This window comes from Strix aluco, chromosome 8, assembly GCF_031877795.1.
Source record: "Strix aluco isolate bStrAlu1 chromosome 8, bStrAlu1.hap1, whole genome shotgun sequence".
In the NCBI taxonomy this organism is placed as follows: Eukaryota; Metazoa; Chordata; class Aves; order Strigiformes; family Strigidae; genus Strix; species Strix aluco.
Window position 1 is genome coordinate 30098467 of NC_133938.1, and position 20453 is coordinate 30118919.

At 53.1% G+C, this 20453-nt stretch overlaps 1 protein-coding gene across 1 annotated transcript; it reads right to left on the bottom strand.

Annotated features, from left to right (window-relative positions):
• Positions 1-1008: 1008 nt before the first annotated feature.
• On the bottom strand, positions 1009-15188 carry RGSL1 (regulator of G protein signaling like 1). Its single transcript, XM_074833203.1, is given in 26 exon segments — positions 1009-1300; positions 1914-2089; positions 2202-2262; positions 2529-2644; positions 3098-3291; positions 3735-3802; positions 3804-3841; positions 4249-4362; positions 5037-5265; positions 7040-7102; positions 7681-8645; positions 8825-8986; positions 9317-9421; positions 10412-10541; positions 11321-11404; positions 11678-11757; positions 11887-12001; positions 12419-12434; positions 12546-12732; positions 12779-12835; positions 13324-13441; positions 13993-14142; positions 14245-14302; positions 14407-14465; positions 14566-14656; positions 15004-15188. Coding segments are annotated over 26 exon segments (3828 nt in total). The 3' UTR covers positions 1009-1093.
• Positions 15189-20453: the final 5265 nt, after the last annotated feature.

Genomic DNA, 20453 nt, shown 5'->3' on the forward strand with positions numbered 1-20453 from the left:
CCCAGATCATCTGCGGAGCAGTAGCTCAAGCAACTGCCTGTAGGTATCAAAATCCTGTAACTCTGCTGATTTTTAACCAGAGCTTGACAGTGATAAATGACAGGGAGCAGAACACTGGCTTACTGACACCCACTCAACCGTCAAAGCAAGTTTAGGATGTGCCTATTTTGGTTTCCCCTCTAATCAAAAATCAATTAGACAATTTCCAAATGCATATTCAGTCAAGGAGCTGGGTTGTCAGGCAGACTGACAGCACTTAGCACCACTTTCTTTGTGTTTTTCAGTTTAGAGTTATTCAGTGTATTGAAACTAAACAAGTGGATGAGGAAGGAAAAATATCTTTCTCTTTCCCCAGAGATGTCCCAGTGAGTGTCACCTCAAATACTGATGAAGCTTATTCTCCTTTTCAGATGTTCAAAACATCCTCCATGTAATGCCACTGAGCCTGATGTTTGGCTGCATGGTTCTTCTCTTTTTCCTGCTCCATCTGACTTGCAACCCAAAAGATTACTTGCTTTATTCCTGTTTTAGGGTGTGTGCGAGAGTATTTTTAACTTGGTTATTGAAGTAAACAAGAGTTATGCAACAGCTCTTTGCTCATGAAGTCTTTGCACCCACTTCCCTATTCCTCAAAGATATTTCTAAAAACCCACTGGGCAATTTTGACTGAATTTGACAGAAAGGAATGATTTCAGAGTTACTTCATTTTCCAACAGGCCTGTGCCACATACATCCTCAAAGCTGTGTGAAGTGGCTGTGTGAAGGAAGGAGTTTGGCTCTTTTAAGGGGAACTCTGTGGGGCACCAAAAACCCAGGACTGGATATCTCTGCATCGGAAGAACAAGCATGAGGTGAGGACAAATGTGGAGCAGGGGGACAGGCACTCAGCTTACTTGGACTGTAGACATCAGGTAATTCAGAGGAGGTTTTTGTACTGGGCAAAGAGATTGGCACTATGTCCTTTGTGGAGACCTGAAAGCTCCTCATCACTTTCCAGGTGCAGAACTTGTGTGAGAAATAAACTTAAGACAGCAAACCTCCAAGCAGACATCTACAGCTGAGCTCCTGGGGATTGTCTCATCTGCATTTTTCATCATGTCAGAGGAACAGGTGGCTGGGGAAAAAGGCTGGCATCCACAGAGCCTCCCCCACCTTGGGAGAGAAGGGATAGGTACCTTCTCCAGAAATGCATCAGGATAGGGAAGATGATGACCTTGGCTCTGTGGTAGAGGATACGGGTCAGTAGCCCCTTGGAAGATAAACTCCAGATTAAATCTTTCTCTTCTTCAGAGATGTTTACCTGGCCACAGAAGAGACCTTGCTTAACCAACGCAGTTTGTGGTACTCTTGATGGGCCCTAGAGGCATGTTTCCCTCCCTGACCCCACCTTGCATTTCAGCAATCTCTAAGAAGAGATACTAGCTACATCTTGGCTGACTGTCCCAGATACAAGGGCAGGATCCCCTCCGGATTTCTGTGGAAAGCACTGTGCTGTGCTTTCCAAAGGGAAGATAGGCAGAGCCATGTTTACTGCAAGGGAAAGAGGCAGGTGCAGTGGGGAGGGGATGATGGTGACATTGACCTCTGGAGAGTGAAAGGACAGAATTGGTAGCATGCAGCACCCATCCTGACACTTATCCAGCAGGTTCTCCACCATTTCCTTGTCCATCCACTTGTTCTCAGTCTATCTAGGCCAAGTGCTAGCCTGAGTCTGGTGGTGGATCACTTCCCATCCCATGGAGCCCAAGTGGAGGTCCCAAGCTCCAGATTATGCTCTGAAGCTTCACAGAATGCTTTGCTGGAGCAGATCCAGATCTCTGCCTGGTTCCCTTTTCCCCACTGCTTGCAGCTGTGATGCAATGGTCTTGAGCAATGAGCAGACAGCCCTTCCTGGGTGGGTCCCAGAATCTTACCCACAATTTGGGGGGAATATCAGAGTTCAGGAAGAGTTTGCTGATGATGGCAGCTTTCCTTTTGAGAAACTCAACTTCCTTTTCTGACTGCATGTTGCAGGCTGCCAGAGCTTCAACAGAGTCAGCCAGCCTGGAAAACCTGCAAAGACATGCGAGGTCTTGCTCCGAGACAAGTGCTCTTGATTGCTAGGCTAGACAGTTGTGTTCCTGCTTAGCTTTGTATTTACTGAGCCAGAAAAAGCAATCCACAAGGTGTGGAACAGTGAAAAAGGAGGGATGAAAGCCCACTTCCCTCTTCTACCACCCTTGTGGTCATGGCATTCACCTGGGCAATGTGATGTTTGCCCTTCTTCAGGAAAAGAGGGGAATTGAAACCTGGTCTTGCACATGCTGGGGTGTGCTGACTGCAGGGCTGTTGGGCATTTGCCATGGCTTGCTCTTACAGGTTTGTCAGGGAACTGGACAAAGTCAATGGAGAAGTGGCACAACTGGCATGGCTGATAGTTCATAAGGAAATATGTTTGTAGTGGTTTGCTGTCTGTCACCTTGGGGTTCCCATGGGAAGGATGTGTGTGTAACCACTGGGCTTAGGAACCAGCTCAACCCAGGTCCTCACCATTGTTTTTCCATTGCATTCTGGACAACAACTTGTGCTGTCATCAACATGAAGGGGCGGACTACTTTGGCCTCATTTATTTCTTTGATTGAAGTGTGGCAGTCCAGCTGCTCCTCTGGAAGAGAAATGAGGTCATTACCTGCCCCTGCCAGCCCACCCTTGAGCCACCATGACATCTCTTCCTACCCCAAATCTGCAAGTGGCACCCTGTTCCATCTCTGCCCCGTTTGCTGAATTTGGTTGTCTCATCCCTTTTCTATACTGTGCTGATTGCATACTTTGGGATTGAAGATGTGACTCTAAGAGCATCTAAAGGAGACAAGATAGGGAGGAGCTATTTGTGCCACTGCAGGAATTGCATGTTCAAAGTCTCGGTCAAGTAGATCCCGCCAAAGAAGTAGTCCACCTTCCTATAAATACAAGTGGCAGCAAATACATGCTCCACTGGCCAGGAAAGGATAATTGGCAGGTCCCTGCAAGAGGATATAAAATCTGCAACCAGCATCCAGCTCAGGAAAAGAGGCTTTCATCATGAATGGAGTAAACTGCAGGGTGGGAGGGCACCTACCAGCTGGGATTTGGGTATGGAAATAATTTCTGACAATTCTGTTAATGAGGAATTTCTTCGTCCTGGGGTTGGTCTCTGTGACTAGCTTCTCCACAGCCATCCAGAAACACAGTGGTTCAGCTGCATTGCGCTCCCCGAGGAACTGATTGAAGAACTGCAGGTGGGTGGGGTTGTGCAGTACTTTTATGAAGTGCCTGTAGAGGAGAAGACACCAGGAGATGTGATCTCTGTGCCATCAGTGACCTGGAAAATAGCCAGGACCTCTATCCTTGCTTATCCAACAAGGGAGACACCTGAAGATCTAGAAACATGTGGGTGAGTGGTGTGTGGGATCTGTGAAGCAGATAGGCCAGTAAAGTACAGGTGGCATGCCAGGGAGTTGATGAAGTCCATGACACATGCACAAGATGTGAGGAGTAAACCTGAACTATGGGGTTGGGGGTGCATTAAAACATTTTTCTCCTTTCCCTGGTAACTCTACAGTTCAGACCCACAGGCCACTCATGCCTACACCTAAGAAGGCCCAGTGATGAAGCAGGAAGCAGTGGCACTACAGGAAAGCACTGGGAAAAATCTGCTGCCTGAAAGAGTGGAAGTAGCAATAAACAGCAAGGTCCTGTGCTGCAGGATGCCAGACCTGGGTCTTCTAGATAGCTTTGCTACTGCACCAGTGGTGGACTTTGTCATGTTTGATCTGGTTTTTTTTCACAGGAACAGCCTTCTTTCTGTTCTCAGGTTCAGTGGCTGTGGGGACAAAGCAGGGTTGACACCTTCCTCAGGTGACATCCAGAGCCTGCTCACAGCTGTCTGCAGGGCAAAGGACCCCAGAGCCACCATGCTGATGTCTGTGTGGTGATCCTGGCTCAGGGTGCTGATGGAATTCTTCAATTCTGCATGGTTTGACCTCCTCAGCATCTGCTTCAGAGAAGCCCTCCCACTCCCACCCTCTGGGGCTGGATTAACACCCCAAAACATGTGCCTTTCAAAGGTGGCTAGGCCTCTCTCTCCTTCTGGAGATGTTCTAACAGTTGATGGTATACAAGCAGGGAAGACTCCTGCTTGTCCAGTCCTCTAAGGGTATGCTGGAGTACCTTCAAGGGCATGGAGGGTGGGGGTCCACCCTGCTTCTAGCCTGCTCAGGCTGGACTTACCAAGTGATGGGCTTTTGAGACACAGAAGCTCATTTTCCTTGCTTGGGCTATCCACAGCCAGTGAGGGTTTCTGAACAGCCAGCACATTTGACATATTCTGGGAGTCTGCATCAGATAGAGAAGTCAGGACAGATCCAATGTTCATTCCTCCTGGCTATGGCAGCCCTTCAGCACTTGCTCTGGGTGCTATATTGTGATTGCTATTCATCTTTTCTTTCCCCTTCTCTGGCCTGTTCCCATGATCTACCCATGACGCTGCATTTCTCAGGTATGACCAAGGCCCCACGAGATAACTAAGAGTTGCTACAAGTGACTGCTGCTGCTCTCAGTGCACTGGCAGGTGCCCAGAAACTTGATGTCATTCTCAAAAGATGATGTGGGAAGACAAAGCTCAAGTGTTACACCAGCATGGTCAGACCCAGCATCCACAGGAGAAGGTCAAGATGTGGAAGTGGGGTGACAGTGGCTGTTGCTGGTTTTGGGTTTCAGTCACTTTTTTGCAGCCTCCACTTGAACTGGTGACCCAGGCCAGCGCAGGGATGTAGCATTTGGTGCCTCTGGCACGGGCAGGAGGGAATTTGGCCCATAGGTCACTGCCAAAGCTTAGATTACAGCTGATGGCTTCCAGACACTTTGTCCCAACCCACTCCATGATGTTCATGCCCTGTCAATAATACAGGAATGTGTCTGTGTGCTAGGGGCATTGGTCACCATGGGTGCACAAAATAGGCTTTACCAGCCTGAGCCAACATAAGCCACAGCAGAAATTCAAAGCTTCTGCTTATCAGTGCTGCACAGGAGAGGTTCTACCCCTGCCTGGATGGAGCCCCCTTTCTGGAGGTCCCAAGTGGCAATTAATCACCAGTGCTCAGAGGAGAGACCTTCCAGGTTCCTTGTGCCATGCAAGGCCTGGCTCAGCTTCAAGGACTCGTTTATCTGCTGGGACAGGAGGAAGCATTCCTCTTCCCCAACAGCATGGCCTTGCATCTTGGGCATCGGGACATCACTCTGCAGAGACTACAGTGAGAAGAGCAGAGGGTGATTGCACAGAACACGTACCCCATCTCAGGAGCTGCTCCTGCACTGTGCCTGATGGGCTAGCTGCATGTTTTACTGTGCCTTAGAGTACAAACCTACCCAAGTCAGATCTCTGCTTTAGCTTTAAACCATCCTGAATAAATGTGCATGAGCACGAAGCTCAGCATAGACCTTAAACCTACCCATGCAGCTGCTTAAAGCTGGCTCAGATCTGCCTGCAGCTGGGATTTACCAGGGATGTGCAGCAGGTCCCCCAGGTAGTGCAGACAATGGCCTGCCAGCAAAGGCAGCAGCTTTCCTGAAGATGTCAACATCCACCCAGGAGGCCTGAAAACAACCCTTAAGGTGTCCCTGGCAGACGGGTAACCTTGTGTGTCTTTTTGGTTGGCTGCTATCCCTGGGACCAGCTCTGGCCGGTGCCCTGGGAGTGCCTCCCTTGCCTCCACTGAGACCCTTCTGCAGGTTTTGGCCCTCCCCACCGGCAAGCAGTTTGCACTACTCGCCAAGAAGCAGGGTCAGCGTGGCTGGTTTCTGATGGAGATACACGCTGCTGAGAGCAAGCACCAAAAATAACCCTGCTAAGCCGCTGAGCAGGTCCCCTGACATCAGTGCAGCAGGACCCAGGAGGAGTTTGGCTTAGGGGATGGTGCCCGTGGAGAGCATGGCCTTGACACCTGCTGAAGTGCTAATTGCACTCCCAGACCAGGTCTCTGCTCTGAGGGGTAATTTCCTTGACAAGAGATGCTAATTAACTTACAACCAAGAGCATTTAATGAAGCAGGGTCAGGAGCTGCCAGCTGACTTCCAATATGCTCAGCTCTTGCTGACTGAGATGTTGGCATGTCTGTGAGCCAGGTCTTTGGGGGCACTACCCCTGACAGCCTCTCCTTCCTATTTCAAGGATCAGCTGCTGATTTTACATTGCAGTTTGGGGAAAGGCCTAACGGTTGGCTTGAAGAACACCATCTGCAGTGAGTAAAATTGCCTGCACAGGTTGTGCAGGGACCTGAGCAGGTGGGATGCTTGGGGATTCCTGTCTGCAAGGAGGTTTCCGGGTGTGAGTCTAGCATTTAGGGTGTTAATAAACACGAGGTATTAGTGGGATTTCTGCTGCCAGGAAGGATAACAGTTTGGGAAGATGAGTGCTTGTGTGACTCTGCTTTCTTAAATCATCCCTTTACACAGTGGAAAAAATATGTGGAAAACTTGAGTGTGGTTGAATCATAGGCTAAAAGGCTGCATGTCCTCTTTCCCCAGCGTGTTGGCCAGGCGCTCGTGCTGGGACAGGGACATACGCCTGTGTGTCTGCACATGAGTCATGTTAATAGCAGTGTTCGCTGTGGGCAAGGAAAAAAAGGGGGAGTTAATTCCCAGAAGTGTTTTTCCCATGAGGCAGTTACCCAGTGCACTGCTTGCTGCTGGTCTCACCCCTGCCTACCCTGGCAGACTGCTTTTAAATCTCTCCCTGTTTTTGGGCCAGGCTGTGGCCTGTCTCGGGTGAGTTCTGGCAGGGCATGCCTGCTGCACTGCTGGCTTATGGGATGCTGTGGTGGAGGAGCTGAGGAGTGTTGCTCCAGGCAGCTGGAGCAGGGCAGGCTGTGTCATACCTCCCTGTGGCAGCATTGGCTAGGGGATACAGTGGGATACTGGACCACTGTGGCTAATGCTGGGCTTCCCCTCCCTCCCTCTCTCCAGCTATTCACATCCCCACTGTCACCTGTGTGCCCCACAAGGATGCCCATGTCCCCTTTACCATAAACTGGAGGAATGTCCTGTCATCATCAGCCAGAAATTCCTCGTAGAGGCAGCAGAGCACCTGAAGAGGAGCAAAGATGGTTGTCCTCAGTCAGTGCTCCAGCAGAAACCGCCACCCCCCAGCCCTGCCGTACCCTGAGGTCACAGTGGTGATGCCATGGGCAAGTCACACCTCGTTGAGGCACCCAGGAGAGCTCTGCCAGAAGCTGTACACCCAGGTCGGACCATTGGGCTGCTCAGAGACTGCCCAGAAGGACTTGGGTTGTAAATGTGTCTTACTCATGCTGTACTAGAACCAGCGACTCAGATGTGAAAGGATGGCTGCTGTCCTGCCATCCCCTGGCCCTTGGCATGTGCATCTAACAACCAAGGTCACCAACTGCTAAATGACTCCTCACCTCTATTTCACTGCCCAGCAAACCAGTGAGGATGCTCCTCTTCACTGGGCTGGTGCATCTTGGTCACTGCTTCCAGTGCAAGGTGGCTTGCCATTGTAAGATTTTTCCCTTCGTAATCTCTTTTCATCTTCATTTTCCAAATACCTCTCTTTTTAAACATGACTACAGCCCTCACACCAGCCCAGGGGTGCCAGTGCCAGCTGTATCTCCCAGCCTGACCACTTCCAGCATCACTCTGTACCTTGCAAATCTCCTTCTGGGCTCTGAATATCCAGGGAGAGAATTCTCCAGACATCAGATGGTTCCACAAGCTCCTGAGAGTCCTGGTCTCCAATGGAAGCTGCTGAATGGTGCCTTCGTCCGGAAAGGTCTTGCATATCTGCTCCCCAATCACGTGATGCAGGAAGAAACTGTTTTCTCTGCTGTGGTCCAGCACCACGGGCAGAAATTCTTCTAGGTCATGCCACAGGTCCAGGAGATGAGTCTCCACAGACCGGTCCTGGCGCTTCAAGAAGTCCCTGAAGGGCCGTCCCCCACAGGTCTCGGCGCTAAGGGCCCAGGGAAGGAAACTCAAGGTCTTGACTGGCTTTTTCAAGGATGGCAGGTGGACAAGGGGTGCAGAGGAATGGAAGTTAGAGAGGACTTTCACTTCACAGATGTCTTCCAGATGAAGGACCTGCTCTGCGTTGGGTCTAGGTCTTTTGGGAGAGGTTGCTCCTCCTTTGCCTCCAAAGGCAGCGTTTGCAGGATGCTCTGACTGCTGAGGAATCGATCCCAAAGCATTCTTATCCAGATGCGACTCCTTTGTGCTCCTGGCTGGCCCTGGCTCTCTTTCTGGTTGTACCTGAAAATGGGACATCTTCATTTCTTGGGTGTCTCTTTCCTCCTTGACCAGAGTCCAGATCTCCACTTTGGCCTTCTTGCTGCAGTAGGGCCCTGACAAGCCCTGGCTCCTTTTAATATGCATTTTGAAAAGATTCTCCGAAAAGCCTGAGGGTTCCTGTGAGTTGGCCTGTAATAATTGCTCCTGATATTCCTGCAGCAGAGGCTGGCACAATTTCTCCTCCTCCATGCCCATCTTGCAGTGGATGAAGAATTTAGGGAGCCAGTAGCTCTGAATCATATAAAGGGCTCATTCCTACATCTTGCTTAGGATCTCCCTCCTGGTGCTGATGGGCTTAAAGTGCTTGGCTTTCGGCAGCGACCCTGAAATGGACGCAGGGGATTACAGCGGGGCGGGGGGCTGGCTCCATCCAGACCTTTTGTTCCAGGGGATTTCCCCAGCCAAGCAAAGCTGGTGATGGTATCCCATCTTCCTGGGAGCATCCAGGAAAGTCCACTTTGCTGTCAGGGCTCTGCCCATCCCTGGCTCCCATGTTTCTTACCAAGGACGGTCCTGCAGAGAGTGACAATGCTGGAGCCTTCCCGCAGGTGAGTGGCTTTCAGCTTGTGGAGCAAGGACAGGTAGAGGTCCCTCTGCTTTGCATCTGACTCGTCAAGCCCCAGGAGCCTTTCGGTGGTGAGCCAGAAGTTGGTCAGTTCTTCCCCTATGGATTAGACAAGGGATGGGAGTTGGAGGGAGTCCCTGAAGGCCCGCTGATGAGTGAAGCAGCCTGTGTTTTTTAAAAAAGAAAGAAGATTGCATGGATGAATCAAGGGAACAGTGTAGAGAAGAGCCAGGGCTATGCATCCCCCCAGGGTTTTATCCAGGATTATGTTGGGGCTCTACTGCTGGCTCATCTTCCAAACCCATGTCCAGGATCGCAGCGTCTCCTCTCCCACTGGTGCGTATCTGTGCCCTCAGCTCCGTGCTGGTGTCCCGCTGGGCAGCTGGACCACGTCTGGCTGAGCAGGGGCTGTGAGCACCCCATGCCCACCTGCCTTTCCTTGGACAAAGGCCCAAAAGTGCCACATGCCCTGGCTCCCACTGATGCACTTCTCCAGCAGCCACTGGTCAGCGCTTTGCCAGTTCAGCAGTTTTGCTGTCAGAGAAAGAATGCAGAGCATGGCATCAGAGGTTGCATACAGGAGCGGTCCCCAAGAAAGCCCTCTAGACCCCACCAGCATCCCCCAGCCTCCCTGACAAAGGCTGCCAGAGGGCAGGAGTGCTGTGAGACAGGAGACCAGCAAATCGCAGCCAGATGGGAGTTTTGGACAGGCTGTGGGATGCACGTGTGGTGTTTGCAAGGATGCAGTACAATCCACTCGTGTCAGTGACATTCTGCCCAGCTATCGAGCCTTGCAAACATCCATCTTTTTTGCTTGAATTTGGGACTTGCCCCCAACCTCTTTCAGCTTGAGGTTCAACCCAACTAGAGAAGCAGCAGCAATGCATCCAGAAACAGCACTGGAGCAAGCCTCAATGAATTGCTTAGTTTTCTGAACTGAAAACCTGCATCCTCACTGCCATAGCTTTCTTTCCAGTGGCCTTCCCTTGTGTTGACACGCAGGTTGACAAGGCAGTTGGCTGGGCTGAGATGGCTCATTTTAGGGGTAGACTGAGCACATTTCAGTCTTGCTGCTGGTAGGACAGACCACAGCATAGGCCTGGCCTGTTTTCCCAGCATAGGATGCATCAGACGAGGAGCATATCACAATACAGTGGGAGAGCTCTCAACACTCCACAGAGCAGCAAATCTGAAATGCCAGGACCCCAGTTTCCCGTGCCCAAGGATGCTCTCCAGCCTGGCTCAACCCATGAACTGTGTGCTACACCCTGCTAGGTAGCTATTTCAGCTCAACTCCATGGAGGCAGCGAGCCTGTACTAAGAGGGCTGTGGCGTAAAGCCCCGCTCATCCCATAGAAACCCTGAGGTTTGCTGCGTCCCTAAAATGGGATGTACAATGCCTTTTTAACCCAGAGCAGAGGCATGACCCGCTGGGCAGGCACCGGGCGGTGACAGCCCCAGTGAGAGGAAGCCCTGATGCGGTGGCGAAGCTGCTCTGATTTCCTCCGTGCTGCGATGACTCACCTGCTTCCCCCGACCGAATGAAACCCAGGAGCTTCTGGCAGAGGACGAGGTGGAGGCACAAGCTGGATTTGCAGAAGTGAGGCAGGCGGTGCTTTTCCAGCCAAGCCAGTAAAGCCGGGGGGCTGGGATCCTGCATTGCAACCCCCGCGCCCAAGGAGAGGATTAGACTGTGAGCAAGGAGCCATCTCTTGCCTGGGGATTAGGGTGAGTAATGGACCCCTGCTACAGGGAAAAGAGGCAGGGGAAGGCGCCCTGTTGCTAGACAGTGATGCAAGCCATCCCCATGCTGAGAAAGAAGGGGGTTACTCGAGCTATAGCCCTTGCCTGCATCCCCATAAACTCTGCCTGTAAACCTGGGAGACCCGGTGCTGCGTGGCTGCCTGCAAGGCTGCTTCTCCTTGCAGTCTGCTTGCTTTCCCAGAGCCCAGGTAGGAGGGCACAGCAGCTTTCTGGCAGCACTGAGAGGAGCAGGTTCCCTTTTGTTACGGGATCTGAGTGCTGTAAACAGTGCTTGTGGCTGTGGGGAAGAGGGATGTCCGTGGGGAGGGCTGAGCCAGTTTGAGGATCAACAGGACTTCACTCCTGGTGAATTCAGGAGGAATACAGGACATAAGGGGCTGACGTTTGTGTCCTCCCTCCCTGTCACCATACATGCTCTCCTTAAATTCAGCTATTGATGTTTACTGAGGTCTGGATGGACCCCATAAGGGGGGGAATTTAAATGGCTAGGACTTTAAATGGCTTGTGCTCCTCCCAGGGCTTAAAAGCAAAATGATGCCTGGGTTTGAAATAATCCCCTGGCTGCATGAACAGGAGAGCCAGAGAGTGGCCTTGGCAATGAGAAACTATCTTCTTCCCTCCCCTGCTCTGTGCCCTTCCTCCCTCCTCCTCACCCTCCTCCCTGCTTGCAAAGGGCATTTTCTCATCGGCCAGCTCTGGCCAGAGGTCCCACTGGCCTGTGCTGCTGATGTAAATGGGTGTCTGGCCAAAAACCTGTATTGAAAGGAAAGGGGAGAGCTGGAAGAGATGGAGGGTGGCAGGGGAGCCCAGAGCCCAGCTGTTCTAGTTAGTCCTCATACGGAGAAGGGCATTGTGTTCCCTTTCAGACCTTTATCTCCAAGCTGAGTTCCTCAGGTTTCCCTCATTTTCCAGCCTGAGTGTGGTGTATTCCCAATTTTCCTGGACCCTCTAACACCACAGAAGCTGAAAGTTCACCTAAGAAGAGCTCAGAAAGGTCCCCAGCTTTATAGTGCAGAGTGGACTTACAGGAAGATTCAGAAATGTGTTGAAAAAGTCGACAAAAATGTCATCTCTCAGAAGCCCCATGTTTGTGGAGGCTATGGTTGCTACAAGGGGGAGAAGAGAAAGTTACCTGGGCTTTGTGTTGCCAAGTGTGATGTGAATGTGAACCAAAGGATGAATTTTGAGAGGGACAGCTCTAGGGGATGTATGGTATAGGCTTGTCCTGTGCACACACAGGAGGATTTTAACCTGGGACAGTCCATGAAATTTGGATCCTAGTGCACCCATGTGCTTTGGGCAGGTGGCACAGGGTGTTTGGAAAGCATCAGGTTCAGCTGCACGCAGGAGCTGGAAAGTTCAAATGACAGCTTCTTAAATAGTAAAGGTATGTGGTTCATGGAGGGTGGGCACAAATGCGGTGGCATCCGTAGGGCAGGAGAAGGGAGGAGGTGGCTGGAAGGGACAAGCTGTGCTCCTCCACCTTATCCAGACACCAGGCGTAACCCTGCTATCATGGAGAGGAACCATGTGCTGTGCTCTGGTGCTGCTGCTCCAGCCCCACTGCCTTAGTGCCCTCTGGGTCCTCTTGCTCAGGTTCTGGTAGCAAATTCCCCCAAATTAGCAGGCACCTTCAGGCTGGGAGCAGGTTGTGGCTCTGAGTTAAGTGACAGTCGGTGCAGACACCCACCCCATCCACCCAGGACACCAAGGCAGTGTGTCAGCAGTGCCACCCCCACACGAGGGGGTGGACTGGCATCAGCCTACTTGCGGGAAGGCACAGCTGTGTCACAAGGAGGACCCACATTTCAGAGGCCTAATGCTGTCTTTTCTCTGCTGTCCCCTTTGGGGTGTGCTTACAGGGGCTGAAGCCTCCAGGAAAAAAGTAACTCACCAATGGTTGACATGCTGCTGTATCCCAGGGATGTGTTCTGCAGTGCCACACGGCTTGTGACACGCTTGTCTCCAGGAGGCTGTTGGGCTCTCAGGGACCACAGGGCTCTCGGTACCTTCCTCTTTTCTGTCCTTTAGGGAAATGTCACTTTTCTCATCACCAGCCCCGTAAATGCACTTGGGCAGTCCTGAAATTAAACCTTTCCCTTCTCCCCACTTGGGCAAACTTCTTACCTTCAAACCAGGTTCTTGGCAGCACCTTGGCACTGGGTGTGGTTGCTGTCAGCACATCTGCTCAGGTGGTGATGGAAATTTCACAGGAGACTCTGCTATGTCTGCCCGGACAGACTGGGCAGATTTGGGGTTGAAGCTGTCCTGCTTCATCAGATCTGGGGCTGAGACCCAACCCTGGAGAGCCTGCGGGGGGAGGAGGAGAAAGAAGGAAGAAACCACATCTCTCTTGCAGCAGCAGTGACCCATTTTCCTGGCAGGAGGAGGAATCTGCTCCCCAGGTGGGTATTTGATCCCCTTGTCCGTAATGCCATGGTGTCAGGGCTGCTAGTGCCCTCCAGGTTTTGGGCACCATTGTGCCTGGGGTCTCTGATGTGCCTTGTAGCAGAGAACTGGGTCTGCTTGTCTGTGGCTCTGTGCTGTTGGTGGGAGTGGGAAGGGTTTCGTGTCTTGTGGAGAGTGTGGAGCAGAGGTTTTGTGGCCTCTGCTGCACTGAACATCTCTTCTGTGCTTGCCTAAGTGGAAGCTGCAGGATAGACTCTGCCAACCTTGCGTTTCCAAGAAGCCCTGAGCTTTCTCGTTCTGGCCATTTACAAAATGCAGTTGCGTTACGTTGAGCATCGTGTCCCCTTCTGTCGCTGTGGCTGCAGCCCGTGTTACTGTCACCTGCGTGGGCACGGGCAGGTTAAAACACACCTAACGGTGTGCAGCCACCTCTGTGCAGAGCGTGGGTGCAGGCAGCTGCCTGCACCCCACAGGGTCCCCAGGAGCGAGGCCACCTCACGAGGTGGCGCTGTCAAATCAGGAATGTGAAGCTGTCCCCAGCGGCAACGGGGCTCCGCGTCTCAGCAATGGGCTTGGGATCCACAGCTGCAATTAGTACGGGGACGACGCCTAATTAATTGTGGGGCTGGTGCTGGGGATCCCAGGGTGACAGTCACCCTGAGCTGGTGAGCTCTTTTCTTTGTGCATCGCTGTGCTGCCCTGGTAACTGGTGCTACACTGGGCCAGGAGGGACACGACAGAGACTCCTGAAAGCGTGTTAGAGATCACGCCTGAACTGTCTGTGCACACCCGTGTGCCCTGGGGGGGGGGGTCACCTCCTGCCACGCTGCATTACTTCAGATGGTTGAAGCTGCTGGGTTTAACAACAGTGGGTGGTGTGCACGTCCTCGTGGTGACAACGGAGGGATGTTGTCCTTTGGGTGATGCTTTACTTTTGGGAGGTGGGGGCGAGGACTGGCTTGTGCCCTTTGGCCACAGCCCGGGCATATCAGCTGGTTACTATGCCAAAACCCAAACTGAGATGGGGAAGGGACAGCCATGAGCCACAAAACATCTGCTTGTCCTTGCGGTGCCAGGCAGAGCTGCGGGAAGAAGTTATGGGAGACCCTGTGGAGGAGTAGCTCTGATCACAATCATAAAGATTTGTGCTGCTAAGCCCAAGAGATGAGGGGTTAGGGATGAACTGGCATGGTGGCGCTCTCACACGTAAAAGTCTCAAAAGTCCTCGGGGAAAGGTTGCAACTGTCAAAAAGCCAGATTTTTCAGTTGGCAACTGAGCAGATGTCCAGTGAGATCCTCAGAGGCTGGTGTAGCTCTGCTGAGTGCCTGTCCAGCTCTGGACTGACCTCAGTGGGACTGTGCCGGTTTCTGCTGGGAAAGGACCAAGGTTGTGATCAGGAACAGGCTGACACAGTTATGTGGGAGTGCACAGGGCCATTTCCATGGAGTCTCACCCCAAGAGATCTGGCAGGATGAAGCTCTGTTCAGCCCAGCTGCAGCTTCACGGGGTTTTTCTTGGTCCGTGCATGGGCACATCTGTCTTGTTCGTCTTGCCGCAATGGCTCCTCGCAAAAGAAGCTCACATCAGCTGTGTGGCTATTAAGAAAAAAAAAAATGCTTAAAAAAAGGAGGCTTAAAAAATAGGTGGACACGTGAGTACAGCCCAGATTTAGAAGGGGGTTCAGAGAGGAGCGCAGTGTGTCTGGACTCTTTGAACAACGATAAGGGCAGGGTTGCAACACCGAATACGTCAGAAGGGCTTCGCTCCCCCAATGTGTGAGCCCGAATTACCCACGTCCTCCTTCCCCCCAGCATGGGGAGCAGCCCATCCTCAGCACACCCCAGGCCGCCTGTGCCAGCAGCAGAGCCTCGCGCTCCTGGGCTGGCAGAGGGGACGGGGCTAGGTTTCTTATCCTTGCCCAACATAAACTGGCACAGCTCACCATGGTGGCAAAGTCCAAGGCTGCCCGACCGTGGGGTCAGCCTCACCACCTGCGGTCACTGGCTGCTCGCAGCCTCCCCAGGCAGCCCAACTGGCCCCTTTCTGTGCCTTGGGGAGGGTGGAGGTTGTTTCCCCCTGCCCTGCTGCAGTCGGTACCCACTGACCCACAGCAATCCCAAACACCATTACCTGAGGTAATGGTCTACAGCCCCTGCAAGCTGGGAAACTCCAGCACGAGGAAGCAGTGCAAGCACCTTGCTGCACAAATCTGCTCGCCCTCTAGCATAAATATGTCCAGAGTGAGCTTTTGGGGTAAGATTGGGGTTCCCCCCCCATACAGCCCCAGCCTGTTCTCATATAAATAGTTTAGGACACTTTCAAAGACTGTCAGCAATGGGCATGATCCTTTTGGGCCCATAGCACCTTAACACTGGAATTGTCTGAGGTCTCAGGTATGGCAGTTCAGCTTTAAATATTAATTCCTTTCTGGAACATAGCAGGATTATTTTTTTGTATGTGATTTTCATGCTTGGTCTCCTGGGTGTGTAAGACTTGTTTGCTCAATGAGGACATCTCTGGTATTTCCTTACATTAATTAGAAGTATTTTTGAGCCTATTGCTATCTGTCTGTAGTTTCCTTGCTTGGGAATGACCATGAAGGCTGGGCTCTGACCCATTACACCTGACAGCCCCTGAGGCAAGCTCTGTATTTGCTTGTCTCTTCTCCAGCTGAAGCGAAATCGCTTGTGTAACCTTATACGAGTGCCTGGGTCTGTTGACTTCATCAGTCCAGGTTAAGCACGTGTTGTGGCAGGACAGGGACCTAATTCAGCTGTAAGGGAGGGACACGGACAACAGCACTTTGCAGTTACCTTTTATAATTTACAATGTCGGGCCAGGATTGTAGCATTGAATCCACTTGGGCAGCTCATTGAGGATTTCTGCACTCTCACTTATGGAGCTGTGAAGTGTATTAGGCTGAAATTAATCTGCCAGCCACAGCTAATATGGCCCTGACCTAGCTAGGAGTGTATTTAGCAGCATGAACAGCGCTAGTAAAAAAAGACAAAAAAAAAAAACCAACAAAAACAACCCTGCCAATGCACACTGTGACCAATTTCCAACTGCAGGGAAAGGCATGTGCTGAGCGCTCCCTGGGATATTCTCCACCCTTGTACAGAGCGAATCGAGCCAAGCAATTTCTAGGTCTCAAATCCCGCCTGCCCCTGACGTTCTCATCTTCCAGCTTCCCCTGGTCGCTTTTGAAGGCGAGCACGTGCTCCTCAGCGGCGGCCCCTGCTCGCTGAAGACGCTCGGCCTCTGCGCAAGGTCTGCATGTGTGCAGGGCAGAGCCGGTGAGAGGTAGGTGCTGCCTGCCAGGGTTGCTGCCAGACCGGCCCAGAGCTGGCAGCGGTGATGCCCCTGCCACAAAGAGCCCTCCCCGGGGGGAGCCGGGGAAGGGGGCTGCTGGGGGACGAAGCAATGCCGTGGTTTCCTGTGAGGGGTGGCAAGGTGGGCATCGGGCACAGTGACCAGCACCAAAGTGGTTGTGAAAGGGGTGGAGAGGGAGGTGCAAGCAACCAGGGGGGTTTGCACAAGGCTCTCCTGGCTGCTGTGTTCCCGAGGCCCCTCTTCCCCTAAATGCATCACGGGTGCATATTGCAGCTGAGCTGCACAGGGAGGGAGCTTTTTTTTTTTTTTTCTTTGAGTGTGCCTCTGCACGGTTTTATTTATCAATTTGCTTTCCTAAATTGCCCTTCTGTGCAGCCCAGGTAATCTACTCTGCCTCCAAAAGTCCTCTGGTCACCAGCCCTTGGTTACCCTTGACCCTGGCAGCATCTTCAAAGGGAACATGGGCCTGCTGCGGAGCGTGCAATGTTTGCTCACTTATCGGGCGAGCAGCTACCGCCTCCCTGCCTTGGGGGGTTTCGTCAGCCTCCTGCCACACTCCAGGGGAGACCGGTCGGCCACCGCTGCTTGCACAAGGTCAGTCCCCCCCCGGTGCAGATGTTTCCCCCACCCCACAGTGAGCTGCCTGTCCTCTGTCGGTGACTGCTGTTTGAGTCTTATTGGGGGCAACTTGTTAATTAAGTGCTTGCTCGTCTCTCTGAGGATTAAGGTTCATTTTTCCAGCCCTTGCTAATCATGGGTAAAAGGGGCTACAACTCCAGTTCCTCCAGCCCTGTGAGTCCCTCTGAAGCCCTGGTCCCGGCGGCAGTGGGCACACTGTGGTGGGTCCAAGCAGAGGCAGCTATGCACAATGGGGGGCAGAGAGAGAGGCAATGCAGAATCAGGACATCCAGCCCATGTCTGGTCTCACTTGGGTGCGTTTCAGTTCCTTATGTGGTACCTTGCAGCCCAGCACTCTTTCCTAGATGGGTCTGAAAATGGTGTATCTGAATTTGGGAATGTCTTAGCTGTTGGGCACAGGGAGAGGAGAGATGCTCAAGATGTCCCTGCTTATTTCAGGGGGTGTTGGACTAGATGACCTTTAAAAGGTCCCTTCCAACCCAAACTATTCTACGACTCTATGCTCATCCCTCCTCCCTCCCAGCTGTGCCATTGCTAGAGTCTGGGGCATTTTGGGTGCATCAGGCTTCCTCCTAGGACACAACAAAATGGACAGTTCCTCCTTCCTGTGTGGTATCTCTGTTTAAAAAAAAGAAATAATGAATTTCTGTTGAAAATTTTTAGTGCTGGTGAAAGGCAAATGGGTAGCAGAGCAGGTCTGCAATCTGTTGGGGTTGAGATCCCAGGGGTGGCCAGCTCTCCAGCTGCAGGGTCTGCAGTGAGGGGCCACCCTTTGAGATGGCCCCAGGGAGCCGGGAAAGAGTCATAGCACTGCAGGAGGAAAGCCAGTGGCCACCTGCCCCAGGGCCTGAGCCACAGGGAAGTTTTATATCCTGCCTTTTACACCCTCGAATTCCACTCCCTCCCCCCCTTTTTTTCTTCCCTGTGGTGTGACATTTCCACATTTTAAGGCATTCCCAAATTCAGGAGGCTGCACTTTCAGGGGGTCTCAGCAGCCAGGCAGGGATGTGGAGTTGCAGGGCAGCTGGGGGGGACATGGGGACAGGGATGGGCAGGGACACGTGGATAGGGATGGGTCACAGCAGCCCCAGCAAGGCTGGGGAAGAGAGGGAAGCCATGACCCCTTGCTGCTTGGCTCCTGAAAATGAGATGCCAGGGTGGTATCGGAGTGGGCAGGTCTCATGCCAAGTGTGAGAGACTCAACCGTCCTGATCCCCAGACCTCTCCCGGACAGACCAGAGACCTCGGTGTGTGCTGTCCCTGCCGGGTTTGTGTTGCTGCCTTGGAGGCAGACGGCTGCAAAGTCCAGCCCTGACCAACCCTCCCAGCTCACCAGGCGCTTTCCAACCCTGGCAATTCTCTCAGGATATAAACCGCGCCGGAGGGAAGTGCCGGGGCAGGCGAATAAAGGTGTTCCCACGAATTAATAGGAGGAAGAAAGAAAAACATGTGCCAGTTGGGACTCGCCCCTGGAGCGGTGCATTGTCTCTGGCCGGCTCGCTGCGCATTTAGAGCGGGGCCCTTTGAAGGCTGATTTAAATCCACTCCTGGGAGGTGTCACCTGTTGGCATCGTGCCTTCCCCAGCTCCCCGATGAGGTTTTTGTCTCGTTGAATGCTGGTGACAATAAGGGTCACTGGAGCACGCAGCTGGGCGAAGGCACAGGCTGAGCCGTGTTTCCCAAAAAAAACCCGGCAGCCTGGAAGGGGAGGAGGGGAAGGCAGGCGGTAAACAAGCTGCCCTGAGCCGTGCGAGCCGGGAAGGGGCCGCTTCTTTCCCCGCTGGCTTCCCGGGAGAGGGCGCTGGCCCCGCAGCGGCAGCGCTCGCCTCTTCTCCGCTGGCTCGTAAACATGTTGTGCAGGGCGAGGGTAGAGGCATGGGCACGGGCATGGGCCTGCCACCAAACCTGCCCGGCGCAGGGAGCGACATGTCCCAGCCCAGCCGTGGAAGCCTTGCCCACGCTGGGGGTCTCTCCCAGGCAGGGGTTTCCTGGCAGCATGTATTTATCGGATGGAGAGGAGGTGTTTACATTGCAAGCTGCCTTTGCTCCCCGCTTCCCTTCGGGGGTGTTTGGAGCTCTGCGGGTGACAAGGGGAGCTGCTGAGATGGGGTGAGGAGGGTCACCCCACGCCACAGGGACTTCCACCCATAAATGCCCTGGGCTTGTTTGCAGCCAAGCTCTGGTGGCCAAAGTTTCTGGGAAATTTGCGGGTAGCAAGCACAGTTCCAAGAATTTGGAGCTATCAGAGATGAGAGTGTCCTGATTAAGCAAACCCCCTCTGCAAACTTAGGGAAAAGGGCTGGGCACGGCTTTACGTTGCCTGTGGCTTGACAGCTCCTCTTTATGGGAGCTATTTTGGTCTCTCCTGGCCTGACTGGGTCTCAACACCAGCTCCTGCCTCCTTTTGCTTCAGCTGAGCCATTAGATTCAGGTGACCACAGCTGAACTTGGTCTGAATATGAGATCCTGAGCTAATTTCACGGGTAAAACACAGCATTTGCTTCTGTGCTGAAAGCTTTGCTCTATACATAGGGTACAGGAACTGGGGTATTGGGGAAGGCAGTTCCTGTTGTAACGCTTGGTGGCTCTGCCTTGCTCAAGCACCTGAATTTCACCTCCATTCTGAACAGCCTCAGGGGATTAACACACACTTAGGGCTGCTGCAAGGTGGTGGTAAAGAATGAGCAGGGTTGTCCCCGGAGGGAGGGTGGGGACCTGGCTCTGGAGATGGGCAATAAATCAAGGCAAGGCCTTAGCCAGCACTTCCACCTCCTCCTGGCTGAGGATCCAGCTCTCCCTGGCCACTGTTGCCCCAGGCTCTGGCTGTGCAGAGGCTGTGTCTTCAGTAGGGTGGCTGTGATGGTCAGGAGGGTCCAGCTTCTGGAGAGAGCGCAGTTTTGGCGTCACACCCCCCTCCCCGAGGCTGGCGTGGGGCAGCCCAGGATCCCATCACCCCAAGGCAGGCATGGGGGTGGTGTGTGCTTGGCCTGGCACATACATGTGTGTGCAGGCAAGTGTGCAGGGGCTGCAGCTCCTTCTGCTAGTGCTGGCATTGCCCTCCTGCCCCTTGGGTCCGGGCTGAGCAGGAGCGGGGCTGGGACAGCCAGTGAGCTGCTGGGGTGGAAAAATACTGAGCAGTGCCTGCAGTTTGCTGGGTGCCCCTTGCCACCTGGGTGTCTCTGAAGTGGGTGCTCCCACACCCACAGCGGGGCTGGGGGGATTTCTCCTCCCTTATGTGGCAGTGACCAGGCGTCACTGGAGTGAGGGGCTTGGCTGCAAATCCGGGTGCTGGAGCCCGTTATCTGCACCAAGGGGCAAAGCGGGACACTGCGCACCAGTGGCTTGTTCCCCCACCCCCAGAGGGGGGATGTGTACCGAGCCAGAGCCTGGGCCCAGGGCTGGGGGGGAGCTCTCGTTCCT